The sequence below is a fragment of the Aulostomus chinensis genome, chromosome 10, assembly GCF_037954235.1.
Source record: "Aulostomus chinensis isolate RoL2024-O1b breed Wild chromosome 10, RoL_Achi_v1.0, whole genome shotgun sequence".
Lineage (NCBI taxonomy): Eukaryota > Metazoa > Chordata > Actinopteri > Syngnathiformes > Aulostomidae > Aulostomus > Aulostomus chinensis.
The window spans coordinates 1,257,107-1,282,506 of record NC_141329.1 but is presented as its reverse complement, the minus strand read 5'-3'; the positions used below and the strand labels follow the sequence as shown (position 1 = coordinate 1,282,506).

At 45.6% G+C, this 25,400-nt stretch overlaps 1 protein-coding gene across 3 annotated transcripts in view; it reads left to right on the top strand.

Annotated features, from left to right (window-relative positions):
- Positions 1-13,270: 13,270 nt before the first annotated feature.
- Positions 13,271-25,400, top strand: part of kcnj5 (potassium inwardly rectifying channel subfamily J member 5) — a 49,476-nt gene continuing 37,346 nt past the window's right edge. For 2 of the 3 annotated variants that reach the window (XM_086215433.1, XM_086215431.1), the window contains exons 1-2: positions 13,271-13,690; positions 24,458-24,540. In XM_086215433.1, the coding sequence (XP_086071559.1) occupies positions 24,478-24,540 (63 nt within the window). In that variant the 5' untranslated portion in view covers positions 13,271-13,690; positions 24,458-24,477. The remainder of the gene's footprint in view (positions 13,691-24,457; positions 24,541-25,400) is intronic. The other variant, XM_086215432.1, reaches the window with a different exon arrangement.

The following is a 25,400-nucleotide window of genomic DNA, read 5'->3' as shown; positions in this document are numbered from 1 at the left end:
AGGAGCTTTCACTTTTTTAGTGTTGACATCAATGAAAAGTGTTAAAAATCAAATTTAATCCATGGCTGTTTACACATTGGGGCCTCCACTTCATTGACAATACCATAAAAGTGTTGAGCACATCCCAGATACAGTCTATCAATCAAACATCAGATCGTCCTCCTCCGAGCAGAGGCCGCCGCTACACAACTGCGTAGTGATGAAATATCAGCAACATAGGAGTTAGGATATAAATAGGAGCTGGAGTGAAGACGCCAGACGCTGCTGGGCTGAGAGAGAAGCGCCCTGGATCCGAGCTCCCGGGTCAGCTGGGAACCAAATTCACTCCTGACTTGAAAACTTTCTGTTGACTGAGAGAAGAAAAGTTGTGACTCGAGATCATTTTTCAACTCTATTGTTCCCAGCTGAAGTGATGAAAGAAGTGATATTACCTTACATGCAGCAGATTGTGGGCTCTGCAGCCACAATACAGTGCTTTTGACGTGCAAGAATACGACAACAGGCTGCCCCATGTTTACTTTTACCCACAATATTCCAAGGGAATGGGATTTTATTCAAGAAACGATTAACTCCTTTTATCCCAACTCTTTTATTTTTGGACAAATTCCCACTGAAACACTCATGGTGACTTGGTGCGGTGGGTCACAGGCTGTGGAGGCAGCAGCTCTCCTTTAGCAGCGGCTAAAAAGCGAAAGAAAAAAAGAAAGACAAAAAGGACTTGGTTGATAGAAATGGAAACAGTGGTGAGACGAATTCTGCCACAGAGCAACAACTTTTAAACGCTAACATTATTTTTCTTCGTTTTCTTCTTCTTTATTTTACCCTTGTATTTTTTTCTTTGTCATTCCTTTACCTGAACAGCTCACTTGGATTAGTAATTTAAACTGTTCCCCCTCCTACTGTTGGTTTCCAAGACAAAATTTGATGAAACCCTTCTGATCTGCTTTGTGCCATAAAACCACACTCATGTTTACCTTCGCTCTTTGACCCCGCAGGCACTCACTGATCATGAATGCGTTTAAAGGATCAGCTCTGGAGTGCTGATGACACACAAGCGTCTCAAGGCGTTCGTGAACAATGGCAGTTTCTCCCCCAACACCCCACCCCCAACAATGGCAGTTTCTGTATCAGTTGTCATTTATATCGTCAGCAGGTGATCAGTACAGTAGCAGACAAGATAAGAGAGGGTATCAGCTGATCGTTCTGGGCCGACGATGATGATTTGTTTGTCTTCATCAACTGACGACTTTCATGAATGCCACCTTTAAACATTTACCACGTTTAACTGTGAGCGGCGGAGAAGATTGAATCAAGCTCAACCATCTCATTTGCCGTTTGCTCTCATTCGGCAAGGATTTTCTACTGAAGCTGTTAATCATTCAGGATGTTGTCGTGATCCTCCAGATTGAGGTCTGGGCCCCGTCGGTCCCTCTGAGCCCAGCGTGTAGATGTGGTCGTTATCCCGGGGGGGGGGGGGTGCTCCTCACACACCATGAGACTGTTTTGTTTTTGTACGTTGCAGCTCATCCAGGCAACATCAGCAAACCTACTAAAGCAGTCTTTTGTGTTGGCCACAGCGCTGATCGGAGCGGATGAATACTTGTTCCTACTGCAGAACCGCCTGAGCTCATGATGACAAGTCAACCCTTCAGTGAGGATTTTTCATTGTTGCTGATTGGCCAGTAGGGGGCTTTGCAGAGCATATCAGATATTTTAATGATAAAATGCCATCTGAATTAATTATGAATTGCAGCCTTGAGCATTGGGGTCAAATCTTTCAAAAGGTTTTGGAGTAAAAAGAAATGAAGACTTTGTGTTTATTAAACGTGTGATTCAGACGTCCTTTGGCTCCACCCACATACATTCAGCTTCATCTGACGGCCGAATGCTTCTGTAGACCTTAGGGACAGTGGCTGCTTGTACATCTTGTACATTATGCATGTGCGTGTGTGTGTGTGTGTGTGTGTGTGTGTGTGTGTGTGTGTGTGTGTGTGTGTGCGCATCTGTGTATGTGTGCGCACGCGCATGTGTGTGTGTGTGTACACTAATTGTAACCATTTTGCTAGGTCATCATGTCACTGAGCATTTATATTCCATATCCATCATTCTCAGACTAAAAATGGCAAAGTGCTAAATGCCAAGTGTTGCAACCTCAAGCTGTGCAAATGAAATGTGCTGGTGAAGCATTCCCCTGTCGTGATGACACTCACATGAGCAGCAAGCCTCTCTGACCATGTCACTGCTTTGTTACCAGCATGCTTCTGAGCTGGGAGCATTTTTGCCCCGACAGATATGCAGCATCTGTGAATCCAGTATTGATGCCTTTGGCTGCAATGTGCATATCAATAGGAGCCTTTGGCTGACGTCTGTGAGCATAACAACGAGTGGCCAGGCCGACAGGGCCGGTGGGGATTTTCCAGCAGAGGACTTAATACTGCACCTGCTTGTCCACCGACTGCTGGGCTTCGTCGAAGCCACAGAGTCACTCCTGCTTCTCCTGTGTTGTTATTTACCCACAGTTTGTCTCAAGATGAACTAAATCAGTGATCAGGTGCGACTGTGAAATGAAAGCTCAAAGATAGGGCAAAGGTAAAGTTACTGTCTTTAGATGAAATTACTGGTGCAATAACGTTTATCACGCAGGGCTGGATGCTGTCACATTCCTACAAGTTCACATCTGTGAATGTCGTTAGTGGTACTAGTACCTAGAATCTGTTACTAGCGTGCAACCATACTTTTTCATTTCCCTACAAACAAATTCCAGTTGTAAAATTTAAGGCGGAGCATTTCCAGGCGTGCAGCAGCTACCGGGGACTGGTTGTCAGATATCGCTTTAAGGTGTAGTTCGCATTTGACCAGGTGTTTCCTCAGGTGAGATGCGTTATCTTGGCCCACTTTGCATCTCAGATTACAAGCAACTTAATTGTCTAGGAAGACTTTTAAAAAGTTCCCCATTGCCTTGATGTGTTCTCAGGTACCAGCACTTGATTTATCAGGAATCAGTTCTCCGTAGTTCCAGCACAATTGCGGAACCTTAAAAGAATCAAGCTGGGCACTCAGACCTGTTTGATTGGAGGTTCTGTATTGTTGACTAGGATTTGGCACAAACATATCCAGTGTCATTACTAGGAGGGTGCGTTGACATGTGAAGGATCGTTGGGGAATTTCCTCAAGCTCAATCACTTTGGAGGTTCCAGAGGGTCACATGGAGATCACGCGTGTCCTCGTGTTATCCTTTCATCATACCAGGTCACGGTGTAGCGCTGCTTCCTGTGGCTCATCCACCACTCAGAGGACTTCAGCCTGATTGCATCGCCACCAAGCCTGAATGAGGAGGTGAATGAAGGGGAAAGAAACACACAGACCTTCGATTGCTGGCTTGTTTTTCTCGGCCCATCCCTCTGTGGCATGTGTGGAATGAGCGCAAGTTCAATTTTGTAAGATGAAAAGTGACACCTGGTGACAAAATCCACCAGAGAACGCTGCACTATTGTTCCACTTGAGGGATTGATTATACCGTTCCTCTGTTGTGGATACAGCCACACCGCCGTTATATCTCCTTTCACGCGGTTCAACGGCTTGTTGTTCTTCTTTTATGGCTACTTCATTATGTTCATCATTTTGGGTGTCCAAAAGTCATTTTCTGCTAATGAAAAAAAATGGGACGTGTTGTTATGAAGACTAATCTCTTCTTTGCAGTGCTTCTAATGACGTTCTGACGGGCCTCCCTACGGACTGCAGTGGAGTGCAGCACCGCTACGCTTGCATATTAAGGCCTGCACATGATCTGGAGCTACAAGGCACCAGAGAGCGAGGAAGCCTTTGTGCCTGGAGGGTTATGATCCAGTGTTACATGATTTTGTCTCTCAGTGAAAACTCAACCTGACAGCAGCTCTCAGCAGGCCGTATTTCTTTAACACATGGCCATTAGAAGAGGTGGTTGCTTTAAAGCCAGGATGCCCAACTCTTTTGATGCTGATGGTGTCTGACTCGTGTGGAGGGGCTGGACTTCAGTAAAGGCATCGTGGTTTCAGTGGGCAGAGAAAGACTCTTTCTTGTTAGACATGGGTTTTCATTTTCCAGGCCTGATTTCACCTCAACACTGTGACGTTTCTCCAAATAAGTCATTCAAAATACCGAAGTGAAGCTGTGTGACATAAGTTTTTATAGTTATTCTCATTTTCTGCAATTAGTTGATGAACTGACCTCAGCAAAACCACCTCAAAAAACCTTTTCATGGCATAAATCAGGAGAAGATCTTGTGTTGACGACTACTTTTTTTCATGAACTAATGGCCAAAAAAAGGTGAGTATTTAACTAAAAGGAGTTAGACGATGCAGCTTCACTTCAAAGAGAAGTACAAAGAATGTCTGCATCTCTAAACTAGCAGAGCAGCCGCTGGTCCTGCTTCTTGCTAAGATATCTTTTAACAGAATAAGCATGTCGCAGTATTAGAGTCTAAGTGGAGGTGCAGCTCTGTTACATCACACGTGTTCTGGGCAGGACACAGGACACGCCAAGCCAGAAAGTTACAGACGTCCCACAAGAGCTGCAGTAACTATGACGATGTAAACTAGAGAAGATCTTGCCAGGGGATTACATCAGCGTGTTGCCGTTCAGACCTGAGTACTGAGTAGCCATGACTGCACTGGATTTACATGATTACTGAGTACTGCCAGATCAGACACAACATACCTGTGTGTGTGTGTGTGTGTGTGTGTGTGTGTGTGTGTGTGTGTGTGTGTGTGTGTGTGTGTGTGTGTGTGTGTGTACTCATCTTAATTATTGAACACGTGTCTTATGTGGCGGACTACCAAGAAGACTTATAATCATGATAACAGCTCAGAGCCAGGCCACGTTAGGAAGACAACAAGAAAGACATCTCTTATAAAGCCTTTTTTCCTTCAAAGTTCTTGAGACCCAAAGTCAAGTACAGCTTGTAGTCAGTGGGAGTGTCACAAGCACAAGCGAGGCCGGGGGGTCGGGGGGTCGGAAGCCTCACCAGTACAGGTCCAACCACCAGAGTGTTGGCGTCCGTTGGTTCCTTTCCTCCTGCACGTGTGGGTCAGTGTCAGTGCTCTGTTCCAGGCCTGCACTGCTGCACTTGAGAAGATCCGCTGCTCATCCACAGCTGCCCTCCCAGCGCCTCGTCAAGGGAATCACTCACGACTTCAAACTTGACCTGCAGTTCCAGGGGGCTGCAGTTGGAGCTCTTCAGGTTAGCTGACCTTTTGACTTGCTACGGGTATCTTTGGACCGTTGCAGGAAGCCAGCGAGGCCTGCTTGATCGGACTGTTTGATGACGCCAACCTCTGCGCCTGTCATGCTAAGCAGATCACAATAATGCCAAAGACACGCAGCTGGCCAGGCGGATCCGGCGCAGGCATTCTGAAGATCGGATGTTTTCAACACAACAGATTTTGGTTGCTGCTGGATCTTTGCTCTGCTGACATCGACGGCTGACTTAATGAAATAAAAAACATTTAAAAGAGTCTGTGGAATGTGTCCTTTTCATCACATTTACTGGGGATCGAAAAGACAAAATGACAAAACTGGATATATTGATGACAAATTGTAGTTTATTTGGTTATATTGTGCCAAAGACACAGAGATTTTTATATAATGCCATAGATTATTTTAGAGAGAAACAATACAAGCCTGGGATACACAAAACAAGTCAATGTTTGTAGATGAGGAAAAAACTTGGATTTACTGTTGTGGCTTTGCTCCCTGTGCTGCCAAACCAGACCCACAGCTCCACTGCACGCCAGTCTCAACATTTATCTGAGCCATGTCAGGCCCCAAAGTCCAGGATAGTCCCTCTTTTTTACTCTATTTATAATTAATACGAACACCTAATTACATCGTCAGCTTTTGGGCTGCCAGACAGATGGCAGTTACAAATATTTCAGAAATACATCGAGTTTGGTTTATGGTGCTGACTCATGGTAAAGACTCATTGCTAATTCCACGGTGACAGAGATATAAGAGTATCCTGCCACTGCACCTCCAGGCACAGAGCCTCTGCTATACCTCCCTCCACCACATGGTGGCACTGTGTCTGAGCTGTGTGCTGGTGCTCAGGGTAGCAGGACCTGTCACTTTCTGTACATCCAATTAACTCTTTAAGCTTAAAAATAAACATAATTACCTCAAAGATGAAAGAAGAAAATCTAATGTAAAGATATTAATGAAATACACATCTTGCTGCTGGCTGTTTTCATATGTGATGATGTCAACATCTGTTAGGGTGGCGGACAATCGCTCTTCTGGTGAAACATAATTCAGACATGTCCCCCTAATAGGTTGTGATCCTCGTCCGATGAGCCAATGAGAAACGAGAAATGAGAAATGGCTTCGCTGGCGATTCTTGTCAAAGCTGCAACACAGAACCTGATGTGATGTTTTTCCTGGAACGTCTTCAGGGTCAGGGGTTAAACACGTTCCTCAACCAACACGGCGACATGAGATGGTGCTGTGCTAAACATACAGTAGAGGTTGTTTTCAGCAATGTTTTTCTTTTTCTAATTATTCTTTGAATTGGTCAAGAAAGTGTTTTGCGGCCATGGCTTTAATTTTGGATGTCCACAGTCCAGAGACAGTCCAGTCTGTGGAGTGCTTCATCCGTCTGTGCATAGGAGAGAAACAAAGTACGATATTTCTAAATTATTCACATAAAACAAGCACAGCACTGTAGATCTGCACAATTCATAATTTAAACACTAATAGATGCACTATGGAAGCTCACTTTCTGTCTAACTTGGCATTGAACTCAGACAAAGTCATTCTAGTGGGTGACTTTACATCCATGTGGACGTCAATGATGATTCTCTGGCCACTGCGTTTAAGTCGCTTCTTGATTCTGTTGGCTTCTGTCAGAGGGTAAACAAACCCACTCACACTTTTAATCACATCCTTGATTTAGTACTCACTTATGGAATAGAAGCTGACCTCATCATAGTTCTTCCTCAGAACCCCGTCTTGTCTGATCACTCCTTAATTACATTTGAATTTACTTTAACAAATTATATTCTACCTGGGAAAAAGTCCCGCTTCAGTAGATGTCTATCTGACACTGCTGTTTCTAGATTTAGGAGCTTATTCCAGCAGAGCTTGCTGCCACACCTTGGAGTGATATAATGGGCAGTTATGCTGATTCCACCCCCACCCAGGTGGACTATCTTGTGGACAGCCCTGCAGCAGCACTCCTTGGGACACTTGATGCCGTAGCTCCCCTGAAGAAGAAGGTTATCAACCAGAAAAGAATAGTTCCCTGGTACAGCCCAGAGCTGCGTGCCTTAAAACAGAAGACCAGACAACTGGGAAGGAAGACACATTCCAGCCAGCACGAGGAAGTCCACCAAGCCTGGAAGGAGAGTTTATTAATATATAAAAAAGAAGTCCTTAATGCTAGAAGTGCTTACTACTCGTCCCTGATAGACAAGAATAAGAACAACCCCAGGTTCCTCTTCAGCACCGTGGGCAGGCTCACCAAGAACCATAGTGCTGTTGAGCCATGCATCCCCCCAACTCTCAGCAGTAACGACTTCCTTTCTTTCTGTACTGAAAAGATTGTGAACATCAGAACAAAGATTGCCAGTAATGAAGGACAGACTACAGTCCCCATAGAAGCACCTCCCAGACTTGGTGAATACTTGGACAGCTTCTAGTCAACACTTCTATATTAAATCAAATTAATCTTTCCTTAGTCACAGGTTATGAGCCACAGGCCTTTAAGGTGGCTGTCATCAACCCTTTACTTAAAAACCTTCTCTTGACCCAGATGTGTTAGCCAACTATAGGCCAATATCCAACCTCCCCTACATCTCCAAGATCCTTGAGAAGGTTGTCCTGGAGCAGCTACATGAACATCTGCACAGCAACGAGCTCTTTGAAGCCTTCCAGTCTGGATTCAGGGAACACCATAGCACTGAACAAGCACTGGTCAGAGTCGCTAATGATCTTCTTACAGCTTCAGACAGAGGTCTTGTCTCTGTGCTTGTCCTTTTGCACCTCAGTGCTGCATTTGACACCATCGACCACAGCATCCTGCTACAGAGACTAGACCATGACATTGGGATTAAAGGAACTGCCCTAAAATGGGTTAAGTCCTACTTATCAGACAGGTTTCATTTGTTCATGTTAATAATGACCATTCAGAGTACAGCAGAGTTACATATGGTGGACCACAGGGTTCAGTTTTAGGACCGATTCTCTTCACTCTTTACATGCTCCCATTAGGTGACATAATCCAGAAGCACTCAATCAACTTCCACTGTTATGCAGACGACACACAACTCTACTGGTCGATGGAGCCAGACGACACAAGCCAGCTTACTAATCTGCTAGACTGCCTGAAAGACATGAAATCCTGGATGTCCTCTAACTTCTTACTGCTCAATTCAGATTAAACTGAGGTCATCATGTTAGGACCTAAACCCCTCATGGACACCTCTCTAACCAGATCACTACTCTAGATGGCATCACCTTGACCCTGAGGACAACTGCAAGGAACCTTGGGGTCATTTTTGACCAGGACCTTTCCTTCAGCTCCCACATAAAGCATGTGACCAGGACCGCCTTCTTCCATCTGCGAAGTATCGCTAAGATTAGGAATATCCTTTCCCTGAGTGATGCTGAGAAACTGGTGCATGCATTCATCACTTCTAGGCTGGACTACTGCAACTCTCTCTTGTCAGGATGTCCTAAATACTCTCTAAAGAGTCTCCAGCTGGTCCAGAACGCTGCAGCGAGGGTTTTGACGGGAGTTAAGAAGAGAGAACACATCTCTCCACTTTAGCTTCTCTCCTTCCTGTAGGATCTAGAATCCACTTCAAAATCCTTCTGCTGACTCATCAGACTCTCAATGATGAAGCTCCATCCTATTTGAAAGAACTCATTAGTCCCTCCTGTCCCACCAGAGCACTCCGCTCCCAGAATGCAGGTCTGTTAGTGACTCCCAGTATCTCTAAACCAGACTGGGAGGTAGAGCCTTCAGGTACCGGTTCCTCTACTGTGGAACCAGCATCTCTCCATGGGTCAGAGAGGCAGACACTTTAACTACGTTTAAGTCCAGGCTTAAGACCTTCCTCTATGACAGAGCCTTCAGTTAGGACTGGTTCAGGTAGCTCTGAACCATTGATAGCTATGCTGCTACAGGCTTAGACTGCTGGGGGACACATCAGGTTACATGGAGCCCTTCCCTCCTCTCCTCTCCTCTCCCCCTCTCTCCTCCTCTCCTCCCTGCACATTTTTGGAACTGTCACTACCACTACTTGTTGCACTTTGTAGTTTGTCCTTGGTGACTCACAGTCTCTCTGTGTTTCCACAGATCCACCAGAGCCCCAACCGCCGCCTGCATTGCCCCCCCCCTCTTATTCCCTACTGTTACACCGGCCTGCGCTCCCCTCCCATGAACCAGTCCACCATCCAGTCCCCCATCAAGCTGGCTTGCTCTCCCTGCCTCCCCTCCCATGAACCAGTCCACCATCCAGTCCCCCATCAAGCTGGCTTGCTCTCCCTGCCTCCCCTTCCATGAACCAGTCTACCATCCAGTCCCCCATCAAGCTGGCTTGCTCTCCCTGCCTCCCCTTCCATGAACCAGTCTACCATCCAGTCCCCCATCAAGCTGGCTTGCTCTCCCTGCCTCCCCTACCAGAAGCTTCCTTCTTCAGCTGTTATTAACATTTCCGTGTTTCCCACAGTTTGTATTGTAAACTGTTTTCTTGTCCGTAACAACATCTACTGCACGTCTGTCCCTCCTGGTGAGGGATCCCTCCTCTGTTGCTCACCCTGAGGTTTCTCAGATTTTTCCCTGTTAAAGGTTTTCTATGGAGTTTTTCCTCAGTCGATGTGAGGGTCTAAGGGCAGAGGATGTTGTTATGATGCCATGAAGCCTGGAGACAAACTGTTTGTGAAAATGGGCTCTACAAATAAAGTTGCCTTGCCTTGCCTCATAGCAGACGCTGTTAAATGATCATGGAAACCTGAAAAAGCACGCTGATCACAAGAATTTCTATCATATATTCTCAACCCTGTATCATCGTTTCCTGTACATGTGCTATAAATTATATATATATATATATATATATACACATACACATATATATGGCGTATGTATGTCTGAATTGGGACAAACATTACTTTAAAAAACCAATATTCTTCCCAAATTAAAAGTGTTACAAGTGTACCAGCTTCCTCAGGTAAGCTGAACACATCTTTCATTGCAAACACACCTTTTGTTGCTGTTCCTTGCTGCCTCCCACTTCTGCTCTTGGCATGAAACACAAATGCAAAATAATATCTGGTTGAACTGTTTAATATGTTAGATGGCCAGGTATGTCTGTACAAGCTTTGATGGAATATCTCAACACACACACACACATTCCGACTCTCATCTTCCTCCATTATGCTCTTGCTGTGATGTATTTGTCGCGGTTGTTTGGTGAACAATGTTCAGTGACAATGCAGCTCATCGCGGTGCTGGGAGCACTGGCAGGAGGATCAATCAGAGCGAATGAAGCCTGGGAGGAGGTGAGATAACGTGGGCCGAGATGGAGTCAGTGGCTGATGGAGCCAGAGATGAGGCATCAGGAACGCTGCGACGTCTCTCAGATATCTGCTGAACCACATTCTGATCCAGATTCCATAAAGATAGCTTGAGGTGGACCATGTAACACGAGACACATTACTGATCCCACATAAACTTCAATGAAGTTGCCCTGAACTTTTAATTTTTTTATTTCATGCATGTGTGTATTTTATTCTTGTTCTTAAGTAATAAAAAGTGCTGTGTGCTTTGCTTCTGCCTCCTAACCTTGAAGACAACGCACAAAAACAATGAGAAACATTGATATCAGAACCAGTATCGGTACTGGCTAACTGGAGTCAGACTGGAACTGAGCACATGGCTGGCTGGTGCTTCTGTGGTCTACCAGAGTGACAGGAAGAAGCCAAAGTGACCTGAAGCGAAGGCGATTGTCTTATCAGCGACACACATGCGGCGAGCGCTTGAGCTCTTTCAGGTAAACACTGGCGCCGCTCTTTTTGAATGTGCTGATACGGCAATTCTACATTTCAAAATAGTTCTGTTGGTCTGTTTTCCCTGTTAGCAGCCAGAAGACCAGGGACGTGGCAACAGAGGAGATGGAGACAGTGGATGAATATTAAATCATACTATTAACATCTCCATTCTGTAGCATAGCTGGGAAATTAAACATTTGATCATTCTAATGGCTCATCTATTAGATGATCAATGAAGACTCTGTTGTAATGCGATGCCCACACTCCTTAACACTTTTCAAATGCACCATAAATAAGCCTCCTCTCAGCACTTGTTGTAATGAACACGCCGACAAGCAGCTTTATCAATATGTGATGTGTGATTAATGTGAGCTGGTACACAGTCAGCTGAAGGAATTTCTCCACAGGATGAGCAGTGGAGGCAGTGAGAGGAAGGACTGAACCTCAGGAGGGGAAATAATTACACACGTCCTGGATCTGAGGCCCGGGAGCCACCGGAGCCTGATCCACATGCAGGATCAATGTAGCGCTGCTGCAGACGGAGCAGAATTCTCACAATTAAGATCACCAACACGATGGCTGCTGAGTTTAACACCTCAGGAGTGAATGTGAGCGTGGCCCAGGACTTGTATCCCTCAGCCAAATCCCAAGCTCCTCGTTACTGCCGCCTCACTCCTTGATGTTCCATAATCCACTGTAATTGGTTCCCTGGCTGGTTACAGTTCCGAACAGAGGAAGTATCTGACAGCCATCTTGTAGTCTTGCTGTGCCGCTGCAACTCAGCTTTGGTGGTGTTGGTGTGAGTGGGGGGGGGCCTTACAGGAACAAAAGGGGGAGGCAGAGTCATAAATCTTCTAAACTCAATGCAGGAAGTACTCAGATGATAGCAGCATCGTAGCTGCTGCCCCTAGCACATCACCATCTCTCTCTCTCTCTCTCTCTCTCTCTCTCTCTCTCTCTCATTAATCAAGTTTTTGCTCACATTCTTTGATGCACATTATAAAGTATCACATTACCTTGATGGAGGGCCGCCCTGGTAGTGCTGCGGTCTACTGAGCTGCTCGAGTGAATCTTTAACTCTCATGACTAACCAGCATCTCCCCGACACCCCAAATAGCTTGTTGGGCAGAACCTCTCAGAAGTCCTCCACGGATGCTTGTTAAGAAAAGCGCAGGCATGTGGCACCTGATTGGATGAACCATCTGTCTATCCCAGGCTAACTTCAGCCAATCAGATCAATGAACTCACTGATGCCAGTTGGTCAAAGAGTGGAAACCACTGAGAAAAGTCCAGGACTCTCCGGGTCTGCTAACTGATGCTGCCGCAGCACCTGTGCTGACCTCTTCACTGCTCTGAACAGTCACGCTCCCGTCATACCTCACACGCAACACCGCCAATGCAGATGGCAAAAAAGAACCTCAGAATTGCTTGTTTGTTACAACCATGTGAGACTTTATTTCCCTGGACAGACACTTTCTGACAAAAAGATATATTTCATAGCCGAGATTCTGATGACCGAGAGAACCGAGTTGCACATTTCCAAAGTTCACTTCAAATTGGAACGGAAACCCAACCACTGCACCCACCTTTCTCAGAGTCAGGTGTATTTTTGCAAAACTCCATTACATATTCTCCTCCACCCCCCACCCCGACACACACACACACACACACACACACACACACACACACACACACACACACACACACACACACACACACAGTGACTCACAGAATGTAGAATATGTGAAATAAATGAGAGCCTTATGTTAAGAGCAGCAGCAATTTTTTGTGGATGGTTTAGTGAATTTGGTATGACAGCTTATTATTTCTCCAGTTCTTGACCAGAATTCTGGGTCAAAATGCCCTCAGACCCTTTTATCTCGACTTTCACTCCCTTTCCTTTGCACTCGCTTCAGTCCACTTCATCTTTTTCACTCCTTTCACACATTTTTTGAATGTTTTTTTCTTCCTCTTCTATACCATTTCTTTGTCTTCCTCTGTGTGTTTTTCCTCCCAAGACTCTCTTCTCTGCTTCCACTTTATATCTCTCTCAAACCCTTAGGGCATTTTCTGGCAGTTTTAGAGCAATTGATTATACCACACTCTTCTTCACTCTCTCTCCTTCTGCACATCCAACACATGCACACACATTTTGGTCTCATTGGTAGGGCCCCCATCCTCCATCTCTCACTGCACAACTGTACTTGACTTTTTGGAGGATGCGTATTTGCATTAGAGGGAAGGCAGCCATGTGGTAGATGCATACACTCACACACACAGATGCTCTGTGCAAATAGGTGTGAACGCACACACACTTTTATGAAGGACAAATCCCGAGGGACAGAGGAAGTGGGAGAGAGTAGGGATCAAGCACTCACATATTTACATCCCTGCCATCTCTTCTCGCTGATGCTCCCTCTCTCTCTCTCTCTCTCTCTCTCTCTGCGCTCCCCCTCTTTCCTCTAACACACACACATGCAGAGACAGACCCTCTCTCACACAGAGATAGAGAGCGGTGAAGAGCAGAAGGAACAGGGTGGCAGGAGAGAGGCAGGAGGGCTGTTGTTGATTGAACAAAGCCAGGAAAGGAGTGCGCAGTCCAGGAAAGAAGAGCAGCTGTGAGATGCCTGGAAGGGAGCCTGTCAGCTTCTCCTGCACGGACCTGAAGGTAAGCCTCGAACACCACTGATGAAGGCAAGGAAGACAGGAGATTTTTAAAGCTGCTGGTGCATTGTGTACAACCATGGCTTCTTCCGAGCTGCTTCCTCTCAATTTGTCAGTGGATGGCATCGCATGCTGCGATTGTATTATCATTCCATTTCACTACCACAGCCACAAATCTCATCCGGAGTCGCATGCCAAATAAAAAGTGTGCGTTACTTGAGAAATGATCAGGCAGTACCAGGATGAGGGAGTGACAAGACAGAATGAATACAAGACAGATAGCAAGATATGATGTGACACTTGAAGCGCAAGCAAGCGAGAAAAGGAAAGTGTTGAAAGGGAGAGAGTATGGATCACCTTCCTGCATTCACCACCTGATCGCCTCATCCCTCACCTCTGATGTCACTGCAGAGATACATAGATAATCACCATGCATCCCCTTGCCCTCGTGGGGGGGGGGGGGGGGTAATGAAAGGACCAACACAAGGAGAGAAATCCTGTAAACACTCCTACTGTTTGCCTACTCCAGTAGTTCTGCTCGTGCAATGCAGGACTTTTCCAAGTGCAGCAGCAAACATGAGTGCATGTGCATCGACGTGCTACCAAGTGCATTCGCCTGTGTGTGTGTGTGTGGGGGGGGGGTCTTGTTCCATAGGCACACAGCGCAGCATGTTTCTGCTCTTATGCATTTTTATACATTCATTGGTAGCAGGAGAGCAAGCGACTGACGCAGGCGAGTGATAGCGTCTGCTTTCATGAATATTGTAGACAACACCAAAAGCAACGAGTTACAATCATTTTTATTGATTCCCTGGAAACTCACCCTCAGAGGAGAGGATGAGGACTGCTTGCTTTCATGTCTGTGCATCACTATTACCTCCTCAAGCTCCAGCACACTGTACTCTGCAGGACACTCATCTTGAGAGTTGTGAAACTTTTATGACAATGCAGTGGGCTTCGCAGCCACATTAATCAGTATAGTTTTCCCAAAGCTCTTGTCCTTCGTGGTGCTGTTTCCTCAGGGAACGTACAGGCAGCGGCTGGAATCATTTTTTAATATCTCCTCACATGGAAAACATCAAAGTTCAAGCTATTTCTGCCCTCATCATGTCATCCCATTTTACTGCACATTCTCAACTGTTTGGTGTGAGAGGAGAAGAGAAGCAGTGCTGGTCGGATTTCTTAATTCAGGATTAGCAGTAAAACCTGCCCATTCGCCTGCTGCCTACACTTCTAGCTTCTTCTATCGCTGTAATCTCCCATGGCCCTCCTCACAGCTGGATGAACTGTTATCAGCTATTTAAAGAGTGTTGGGGGAAGTGTGAACTGCTCTGATGTAATGGTTTTTGATGGATGGCTTCTGACCTTATTATCAGCGCCATCATTGCAGGTGCATTTTAGCGCTGCGTACCTCACTACTCTCCTGCTCACTTATCATCCACGTCCTCCCTAACAAATGAGCAAAATGGGTCAAAGGTTAGCTGTAATGCTAAAGAGACGTTCAAAAGAGAAGACCGAGTAAATAATTGATTAGTTCTGTTTATTTTGTCAAGTCTGTGTGTCTCTTGGGGCTGAAGGAAGCGCTCCATTCTTCAAGCTGATCCATATTCTCTAATTCCACGCCGGCGCGTTGGTGTCAGCAGCTTAGCCAAGCATGATGGTATTTTTGTATTTAGTGGCATGAAAAATAATGTGTGCATGTAGAGCAGAGAGAGAGAATGTTTGTTTGCAATGCTGGTGATGGACGCAGCTACATGCAGATGTTTTATTCATTCTACAGCATCGTGGAGTGATTGTGTGCTCCATACGTTTGATTCCACTCCTAGTTTGTAGGCTACACTCATTGATAGAAAACACTGTCTCTGCTTTAGCTTGATGAGCGACAGGAATCCAGCCTAATCTTTTGGTATTTGCACCGAAGAAATAAGCAGCAGAACATTTCTCACCCAATCTTGTCAACCCCCAAAGAAATTTACTCATCAATGTGGTTGCAACACAAATTCAAGATTCTACTGCAGATTAAAGTGTCATCGCAGTGAAATCTAATCAGTCTGTTTACATGATGTGTGAAAAAGTCAATGTGGTGTGCTGGTCCGACTCGAACTGGACTTTTTAAAATAAAATTAAATGCAGTACATTTACGCACTTCAGTCATGAGGGCATCATCATGGAGGCTCTAAGAGGAAAACCTCTCAGAAGAGGAGAGTTGAGGAGTTCTCCATTTGTCTTTGATAATCTTGGAATTTTATTCAATGCGTTTGGTTTGTGAAGGCAAACATCAACCAGAAAGCCTGATTGCGACCGTCCGTGTTCCAGGGGTGGACATTCTGGTGCCAGTGAATCGATTCTTCCCTGCTTCTTGTATCCTGGGGTGATGATAGTAGTCCAACCCAGCTGACTCTCAATGACCTGGTGTTGTGTGTGTCCCTGCTGTGGTGCTGTCACACACACATGCAACAAGAGCCAACCTCCCCCTTCTGTTCGATGCAGAGCGCGGACGGTTTGAGGGATGCATTCATACACCAACACTAAAATGCAAACAGTCCCCACAGACTCTTGGCTGTCTTGTGTATTTGCAAAATGATCAAACAAGTAAAAGATGGCTGCTGCTTTCGGGTCACCTTCCCCTCAGCATTTCTCAGTGTACTCATTCGCGACGCTATTTTTTTTTTTTAATCTCCATGTGATCAAGAAGTATTCAAATGGCAAAGCTTGTTACCAGAAAAGTCTCCCAACTATTCTCCATCACAGGTTCCACTTTGACAGCTGTGCTAACCTCATATCAGAGTTGAACTGCCGGTGACACCGGAGGGGAATCTTCATCATGACGTTCCTATCTGGCAGCAGCAGGTTTGGTGAAATCTCTCTCCAATGTTTGGTGGTGGTTTCACTAGCAGGGCCACACCAGCTGCTGTCTGGAGTTCCTTTAGAAAAGGTGGAGCCCTGGCATTATTCATGAGGACTTGTTTGAGTGGCAGACGACGGGGCGGCGCTCTGACGACGGGGCGACACTCTGACGTCTCTGATAAGCATTCAAGTCAGATCCCTTCACCTGATCCGTGAGTGTGTGTGTTTACTGTGTGTGGTTCACACGCTTGCAGCCATCAACCCTGAGATGATTGAGCAACAAAACACTTCAACCATAGTTCCTTTAATTGGACAGTACAACAAATTGCCATGAAAACTATTTGCTCACTCTGGTGCACAGACACATTGGACACGTAACAGTGCCCACTCGCTCACTGTTTCCAGTAGAGCAAAGGCAAATGAGCATCACCTACCGGAGGGAAGACATTCCATACAAAACACACTTTTTGAACAAATGAGCTGATGCTGCTCATCGCTGAGTACGTTTCAGATATCGGAATGAAACACAACCAGGTGCTCTCCACATCTGGAGAGGTTTTTCTCTTTTTTCACAGGTTCTATGTACCGTGAGCTTCTGGCTCCCCCAGGGAAGAACATTCCAGTAGATTTTCAGCTCATTAACACAGATGGAGGAGAGAAATAGTGTTTGGTTAATAAGGCTTATAGAGTGACAGCATGGATTTTGGGGGATCTGACATGTTTCTTCTTTTTAAGACTGATTTTCTTTGTGATTATGTGATTGCACTCACTCGCTCCACACTGATGAAGCTCACTCATACATCAATTGCTTGTCATCCACTGGAGCTAAAGAGACGCCTCGTCAGAAAATGTTGCTTTGCCAACAAACTGGTCTTGGCTGTTTTAACATGCAATTGTGGGAATTAATCCCATTTTATTCTGATTCGGTTTTTGCTGATGACAGGGGAGGAGGCTCCTCCAAGGGTCAAGCCCGGGACACACTGAAGCATGTCAGGAATTCCAATCAATATCATTTGACCTTTGGCTCCTCCTGCTTTCGTCATGCCCTGCCTGGCTCTGCAGCTCTGCCCCGCCCTGATCATGGCCTTGCTCTCCTGCAGGGGAGTGGATGTGCACACATCACGTTCAGGTGCAGGGCTGAAAAAGGAATCACTGGACAGTAAAAAGCCAGCGTAGTTCATCTGAGCAACGCACGATTATTAGACGACATTTAGAGGTGGCAGGGATCTTTTCAACCCGACAAAGATGCAAGATGCCAGCACTGCTACATCATCTTCAGAGCGTTCGCATCCGCTCATTTACTCTCTTCCCTTTATCACTGATATTCCCTCCTCCACAAAAGTTCCCATCATCCTACTTTGATGTGCGTTTTGAAGTATCACATTAGAAAGGGTTGATGGAAACAGCTCAGTTTAAAAACCCTTTTCGGTACAACCGCAAATGTACACGATGGGAGGTGGAAATAATAAACTTGAATAATCTCTGACGCCGCAAACGTGCCCTACCACGTTCCTTCTTCCTGAATATCTGAAACTTTGTCTCCAGTCAACACGCAGCACCGTCAGCGCTCGCTGGCATGGGAGAAGAACTAAAACTTGAAGGACGCTCAAATGAAGGAGTCCCTGATGATTTGTCTCTATTTTCACTGGCAGAAGGCTGTGAGACGCATCTTCTACTGCCATCTTCTGACGAATATGCATTGTATATGTAGATTAGCTTATTCTCTTCAGAAATTTGTGACAAGTTTGCTTAGAATCCACTTGACAATGAAAAGGAAACAAGACCAGTGAGGAGAAGCAGATGATCCGCATGGCTGGTAACGTTTGATTCAGAGGATTTGTATTAGTCTGATGAATTAAGACGCTCCAGATTTCTATTGCTATAATAGCACTGTGAGTCATACTGTGGATATATAATGCTAGACAAAGATTACTGCTCATCTCCACTTATAGATCCCTCTCCTTCCAGTTTGATATTTTGCTTGGCCAATCATTTTCTTGTGCTGAGACAGAGCCGTGGCGTGGAGGAGCCGCGATCTGAGCCCTGAATCAAGCAGAGCCCGACATGAGCGCCTGATAAGAAGAAGCATGGTGTTGGGGGACATGCCCAACCAACATCACACAGCTTACATCTCCCTCTGTCACTGGCCATCTCTCACACTTGAGGCCAGCACGGGTGAAGAGGGTGCTATTTGGCTCCAGGAGGTGTTGAGTTTTAATCCCATTCAAGCTGCACTCAGCAGCTGCATGGTGAAATCTTGACTAGTTGCTTCTTTAACGTGAAAACGTCTCAGTGGAAGCAGGTCTGAAACACGTAGCAGGGTAATCTGGCTGTCTCTGTTCCTGGTTGGTAGTGAGCGGAATGTACTGAGACAGAATGAGAGAGAGAGAGACAGAGAGTGTGTGTGTGTGTGTGTGTGTGTGTGTGTGTGTGTGTGAGAGAGAGAGAGAGAGAGACAGAGAGAGTGTGTGTGTGTGTGTGTGAGAGAGAGAGAGAGAGAGAGACAGAGAGTGTGTGTGTGAGAGAGAGAGAGAGAGAGAGTGTGTGTGTGTGAGAGAGAGAGAGAGAGACAGAGAGTGTGTGTGTGTGAGAGAGAGAGACAGAGACAGAGAGAGTGTGTGTGTGAGAGAGAGAGAGAGAGACAGAGAGTGTGTGTGTGTGTGAGAGAGAGAGAGACAGAGAGTGTGTGTGTGTGTGTGAGAGAGAGAGAGAGAGAGACAGAGAGTGTGTGTGTGTGTGTGTGTGTGTGTGAGAGAGAGAGAGAGACAGACAGAGAGAGTGTGTGTGTGTGTGTGTGTGTCTTTCTACTCTTGTGTCAACCAACCCTTGACAGAACATCAATGTTGTGTGAACATTTTGACTTGTCAGGACATTTTGGTCGGTCCTCATGAGGGGTGGTTTGAATGTCAAGACTTGGTTTTAGGCTTGATATTAGAATTAGGGCTGCAAAATTCATCAAAATTGATCACAATATGTCCTTCCGCAGTTTCAAACCTGCAGGAAGGTTTGTAAAAGGCGAACCGTGTGTCAAAACACACGTGTGGAGCTGCAGGTCCCATTCCACTAAGAACACATCTTTGTACAGACCCACAAACATCATGCCATTGTTGATAATTGAGGAAAATTAACATTCTCTCTAATATCAGAAATCACTCCAATCACAGTATCTGTCCACTGCAATTACAAATGTCTTTCAAACTGTTGGAGTAAGGTCAAGGTTGGGGTCGGGGTCAGGCATGTAGTTGTGAGGGTTCAGAGAGAACGGCTGATGCCAATGTAGGCCCTCACATAGAAATACGTGTGTGTGTGAGCTAGAGAGAGAGAGAGAGAGAGAGAGAGTTGGACATATCATTAGGGAAATTGTTTGCCAGTGTGAGTCAGAGGACGTCTTGGTGTGGCAGTGTCAGTCCAGAGAAGGTCATCCATGAGAAGGACGCAACTTGATACACTCTCAGCTCTCTATCGGACATAATGGGGAAATGGATGGGAGGGTCACTATGAGCTTCTTGTATCGTGTGTGTGTGTCCATGTGTGTGTCTGTGTGTGTGTGTGTGTCCGTGTGTGTGTCTGCCTGTCTGTCTGTATTTGCAAGGCCTGGAGCCAAACTAGCTGAGGACATTTTTAGTCATATGACCCGCTTGACCTCAAAGTGTCATAAGTGAGCAAAGATAGGGATGTTATTTTATGGGCTAATCTCAGCCTGGGACATAATCATGACAGGTCCAGTAACCATGACCCGGCCCCTCAGTGGAGAGAAGGGGGGCGTCTCCACAGCCGAGAAACAGAGACGTACGATACGCTGGGACATTTCCGCTGCTGTAGATATCAATCTGATGCAGTGATTTAGTAAATATAGAAGCTGTTTCTTACTCTCCCCTTTTTCCATTATTTTTTTTCTATATCACCACTGTGTCAGCAGTGTTCCTTGTATTTGATGGACCGACAGAAAACTGCAAGCCACGACCTTAAAATCTACGGATGAGCGCCCACTAATAGTCAGATTTGTATAGCAAACGAAGAATTACTGCTGAGTTTGCATGTCTTACTGACATTTGTGGCTGTGACGTGCTCAGGGGTTACGACCCAGAACAGGAAGCGTGAAAATTCTAGACTATTGGCCATATCTGTTAGATTTAGAAAAAATCTGGAGAGGAGGACACCTTGGTTACCAACCTGCGACTAACATGGGATGCTTCTGTAAAATAGGAACCAACTGTTTACCTGATAGAAGTCAGGAGTAATGTTAGTTCAGGCTGCATTCAGCTGCTCGCAGTTGCTCAGCTTTTGTCTCCCCCCCAGTGGAACTGAGTTACCGCAACTCCATGACTCCATCGGCAGAAAATGGAATGACATCTGGAGAGGTGCATTTCGTGTAAAGCAGTGTAAACCCAGTATTTTTAGCCGGTGCAGTGTTGATGTTGGAATTTTTATGGAACCAGAGAAACAAAACTGTAAATTAATCTCAAAACAATTTTGTGAAACAGTTAGCTTGCTAACTGGGTAGCTAACTCGCACCCGGCCTTCCAGCTGGAACGTCTCCCTCTCAAACATCGGTTTAGTATTTTGCATTTGAAGCTCTACCTTCTGGCTTTTGAGGTGTCTTTGATTTTGCTTATATCCCTTTGCTCCTGAGTATAATAAAGGGAAAGTTACACAGCTCATATGTCTGTATGAAAATGTTTTTTTGCTGCGCATTGTAATGCATTGTTCACTCTGCAGCATGAGTAAATAGGGAAAATGTATGTTCTGTCGGTTTCCCTCAGGTGTCCCTGGTTTAATAGCACTCTAGGTCTTCATGCACAATGGATGAATATTCCTGTTATCAGGATGCAAACGCTATTCAGCCAAAGTGTCCTGTCACTCTCCTGGTAACAAGATAAATGCTTGTTACCCTCTTAAACCACCAAGATAACAACCGCAGCTGGTATCCATGTTCAAACACCTCTCATTTGGGCTTGTTGAGTCCACCACAGTGAAACGACACTGCAATCACAGCCTCGCTGAAAATACGCACAGGTCTGGAGTTCAGAAATCTCCAGGGAGTCATGTTTAATTCATGAGAGAACCTAAAGTGAGTCACAAAGAGAGACCTTGCAACCCTTTTAATATATTCGTGGAGGTTTTTCAGAAGCTTTGTGTGTCCCGCACACCTCTGCTATGTGTCTGTCTTCTCCCTGCTCAGATGCCTGTCACGTCACTCTGCCCTTTGCTTTGGACCATCAATGTCAACACTGCATCCCTGTGTGGATCTGATTTGTGACGCGGTCCTCTCACTTCCCCACTCTCGCCTCTGCATTCCCAGCGATAAAATAGATTAACATCAAAAACAGATGACAAAGAAATGTCAGATGTTGTTAAGGTCAAGAAACAGCGGCTAACATTCTTTACTAAAGTTCATTCTTGATCCACTTGGTTGGTTACTGAGCTCTGTGAATTGAACATAGTTGAATTTCTAATAACACCCAGGGGTTCTATAATTAATTGCCTCTCGTGGAGCTGCAAAGGTGTTGTAAGATTGCTGCTAAAATTAGGGCTTTATCAGAGGTTCCCCCCAACACACTCACCCCACTCATCTCTAGAGCTGGAGCAGTGGCTGTTATTACATCCCACATCATTCAGTAGAATGGGAAAGTGTTCCTTTTCAACTCCTCCTCCTCCTCTTTGGACCTCTCATATCAGATGTTTAAAAATACTTACTTCAGCAGAGAAATACTTTTTAAGATCACATCACACATACAGTATTGTAGACTGTCAGCACATCACCTTGTTGCTCCACTGGAGACAAAAAAAGACTTGAAGATATGCACGTGACTCTCAGTGACATTAGATTAAATGTAAAGAGGAAGAAGCAGCTGACTATTTTGTGACAGAGTTTATTTCTCTCTCTCCTCTCTGATCTGGCGAATGATGGCGAGGAGCAGCGAGGAGGTGGAGTTGTGGCTACTGGGGCCCCGAACAACGGCCAGTGCAGGTGAAGACAAGCCTGCCATCGCTGTTCCAAGCGCTGCAGCTGAGGCTGCTTGGTGGTGGGGGGATATTAGCCTTGTTCTCTTCAAGCTGTGCTGCAATTGCAAATTCTCACCACATAAGTCTCCAATGTTCATAGAACAAACTGATCAAATACGATGCTGCAGTAGCGCGGAAAATCTCCTATCTTCATTTCCAAGTGGATGCTTTTTCCTTCAAAATTTTGAATTCATGGAAACTTTTGGAATGCAAACACAATCAGGGGATATTAATAAAAAAGCACTGAGACCCACTGATGACGTCCATATGATGTCATCTGGATAGAATCTTATCATACATCATAAATATTGTTTTGCTTGAAAAATACAGCATTTTATGCTCCTTCTCCCAAATAGACACATACAAAAGAAATACTTAATGGCTGCTTGTTTTGTAAAGCGCTGCTCTGCTCACATGAACACGTTAGCTCAGCCTCCAGCCCACCGACGCAGCAGCATGGCTCTGGCATCCTGAATTACCTGCCTGCATGACATCTTCTACAGTAGTTTCAGTTGGCTGGGTTGGCCTTCACCCTGCAAATGAGGCGCTGCAGGTCGCAACGGTTGACGGTTTGGCAGCGTCCACACTTGTGTAACATTAAATAGTGTGTGTGTGTGTGTGTGTGTGTGTGTGTGTGTGTGTGTGTGTGTGTGTGTGTGTGTGTGTGTGTTTGTGGGATCAGACTGGTCGGCTGAGACTTCAAGGTGTCAGTAGGTGAATTTTTCTTTCCAACAACGGTAAAGCTACACGCCAGAAGGCTGCACGCTGCCAAACATGCAGAGCATCAGGTATCAGAAAGTGTCTTGGATGAAAATGAAAAGATGGAACCGGCTCAACCCAGTAGGACCGTTCTTGGTCCTGAATACTTCTGTTTAGTCTAACCTAAAATCTGTATCTTGAACTTGTGTCCTTTGGGATACACAAGACAACTGATGGAGCTCTTGACCTCTCCCGTTACTGACAGGGTATATTTCTGAAGTCGTTGTCCCACAGTAGTCTTTGAGGGCAAGGGGCATAGAAGTAACAGTCTCTGGTCAACTGAATCTGATGGTTTTCTTCACAAAAGAGTCCAGTTGTGTGTGTCTGCCGTTCTGTGAGCAATCATGTGGGGTTTGTTTGCTGCTGTGAGGAGCAGTGAAAGGAATTTGTTTCCTCACTGAGTGTCGAGGTGTGCAGCCTTTTCACCTCCATCGCTTCATCTCACTGTGGCTGCAGCGTTGAGTTCCATTACTCGCTGCAGTATTTTAAACTGCTCTGCTGTCACGAAGTGTAGAAAGCGTCCATTGTCTTGTTTTGAAGAGATGCATTTTTGATGAACCACTCAGTCAGTGCCCGGAATAAAAACAGTCAGAAAGGAACACAAAAGGTGATACAAACGGAGTAATCCTTTACATACTTTACAAATGAGAACGCTAACAGCAGCTTCTTTACTTCTGTTTGAAGGATTTCCTGTAAAGAAAGCCACATCCAAACAGTATTACAATCAATAAGAATGCAAATATCAAGTTGACCTTTTCAGACCCAATGGTTCAATCCACCGTCGCGAGTTTCTGTGCACACTAATCACACCAGCTTACAAATATTGATGAAATGACAAATTGAAACGGTTTCAGTGACAGATAGAAAATAATACGTCTGAGGGTTTGCACTCTGGATCAGCACAACATTGTTTGCGTAGATGTGATGTATGTTCCTCTTAAAGAAGCTGTGTAAAACAGACTGCTGAGGGTTGAAAGGTTGCAGGGATAACGATTGAACACATTCTCTGAGGAAGCTGGAGCTTGTTCTTGTTGTACTGATTCATTTTAATGTTTGTGATCAATGCAGCAACACTTTGCTGCTGCAAACACGAGCAAGATGATTCCCATGTTTAGGCTTGGTTTCATTCACTCAGCCATGATGTTCTTTTGTCCTGTAGGTGTTGAGATTCAGCTGAGGATGGCAGGAGATTCTCGAATCCTCATGGATCACAACATGGAGATTGGAGTCACACCTGCGCAGGTAAACTGCTCAGTCACTACTGGCCGAACACACAACTGATTGTCCTCACAGCTGTGGGACGAAGGGTGTGAGACGTTCAACGTGAGAGGAAGCTGGTGTGGTGTTGAGAGAGCAGAGGAAGACAAAGTGAGATGGGAATGATGGAGAAAGAGAGCCAGATGAGGAGGAATGAAGATAAACAGCTGATAGATAAGGACTCGACAGATCAACTAAGCAGTGCAGACGCGGAACCAAGACAGTTTCTCTTGTTCAGATTCAGTTTACTTGGCACTGGGATGGAGAGACAAGGGAGGCACGCACCGCTCGCTCAGAGGAGCAGATGGTGCAGTTGCACTGGTTATGCCCAGTTCACATTCCAGGATTTCAGCTGTGATTTTCTGCTCATTGTTGAGTGTTTGAGCTCACCAACAAAAACCCCAGATCAGAGACGGATCGGTGCTCACAGATCAGTGGAGTGCTACGCGTGAGCTGGCTTCAATACAGGACACACATCCATGACATCGTGCTTCAGCAGCTCTCGTGGTCCATTAAAAACTGGGTAAATGCAAAAATCCCGTCTCCCATTTATTCACTCTATAGATGAGAACCAGTGACACTGGATCCAAGACGAGGTTCATTCATTTCACTGGCTCACATGCAGGCGCTGCATCGCTACTGTGCACGTGCACCACCTCCCTCTGCAAACCTGGTTTGGGGGTTTATTCTTTGGGCCTCAGCGAATCCTTTTTTGGTGAGGATCCTCAGAAGGATTCACAATAAGGTTTGTGAACGGTACGGTTCCCTGTCGGTGGTCTGTGAGCGTGTCAGACGCCGTGGGAGGGGCAACCTGCAGTTGTCTCCTTCTTCATTTGCACTTTGGA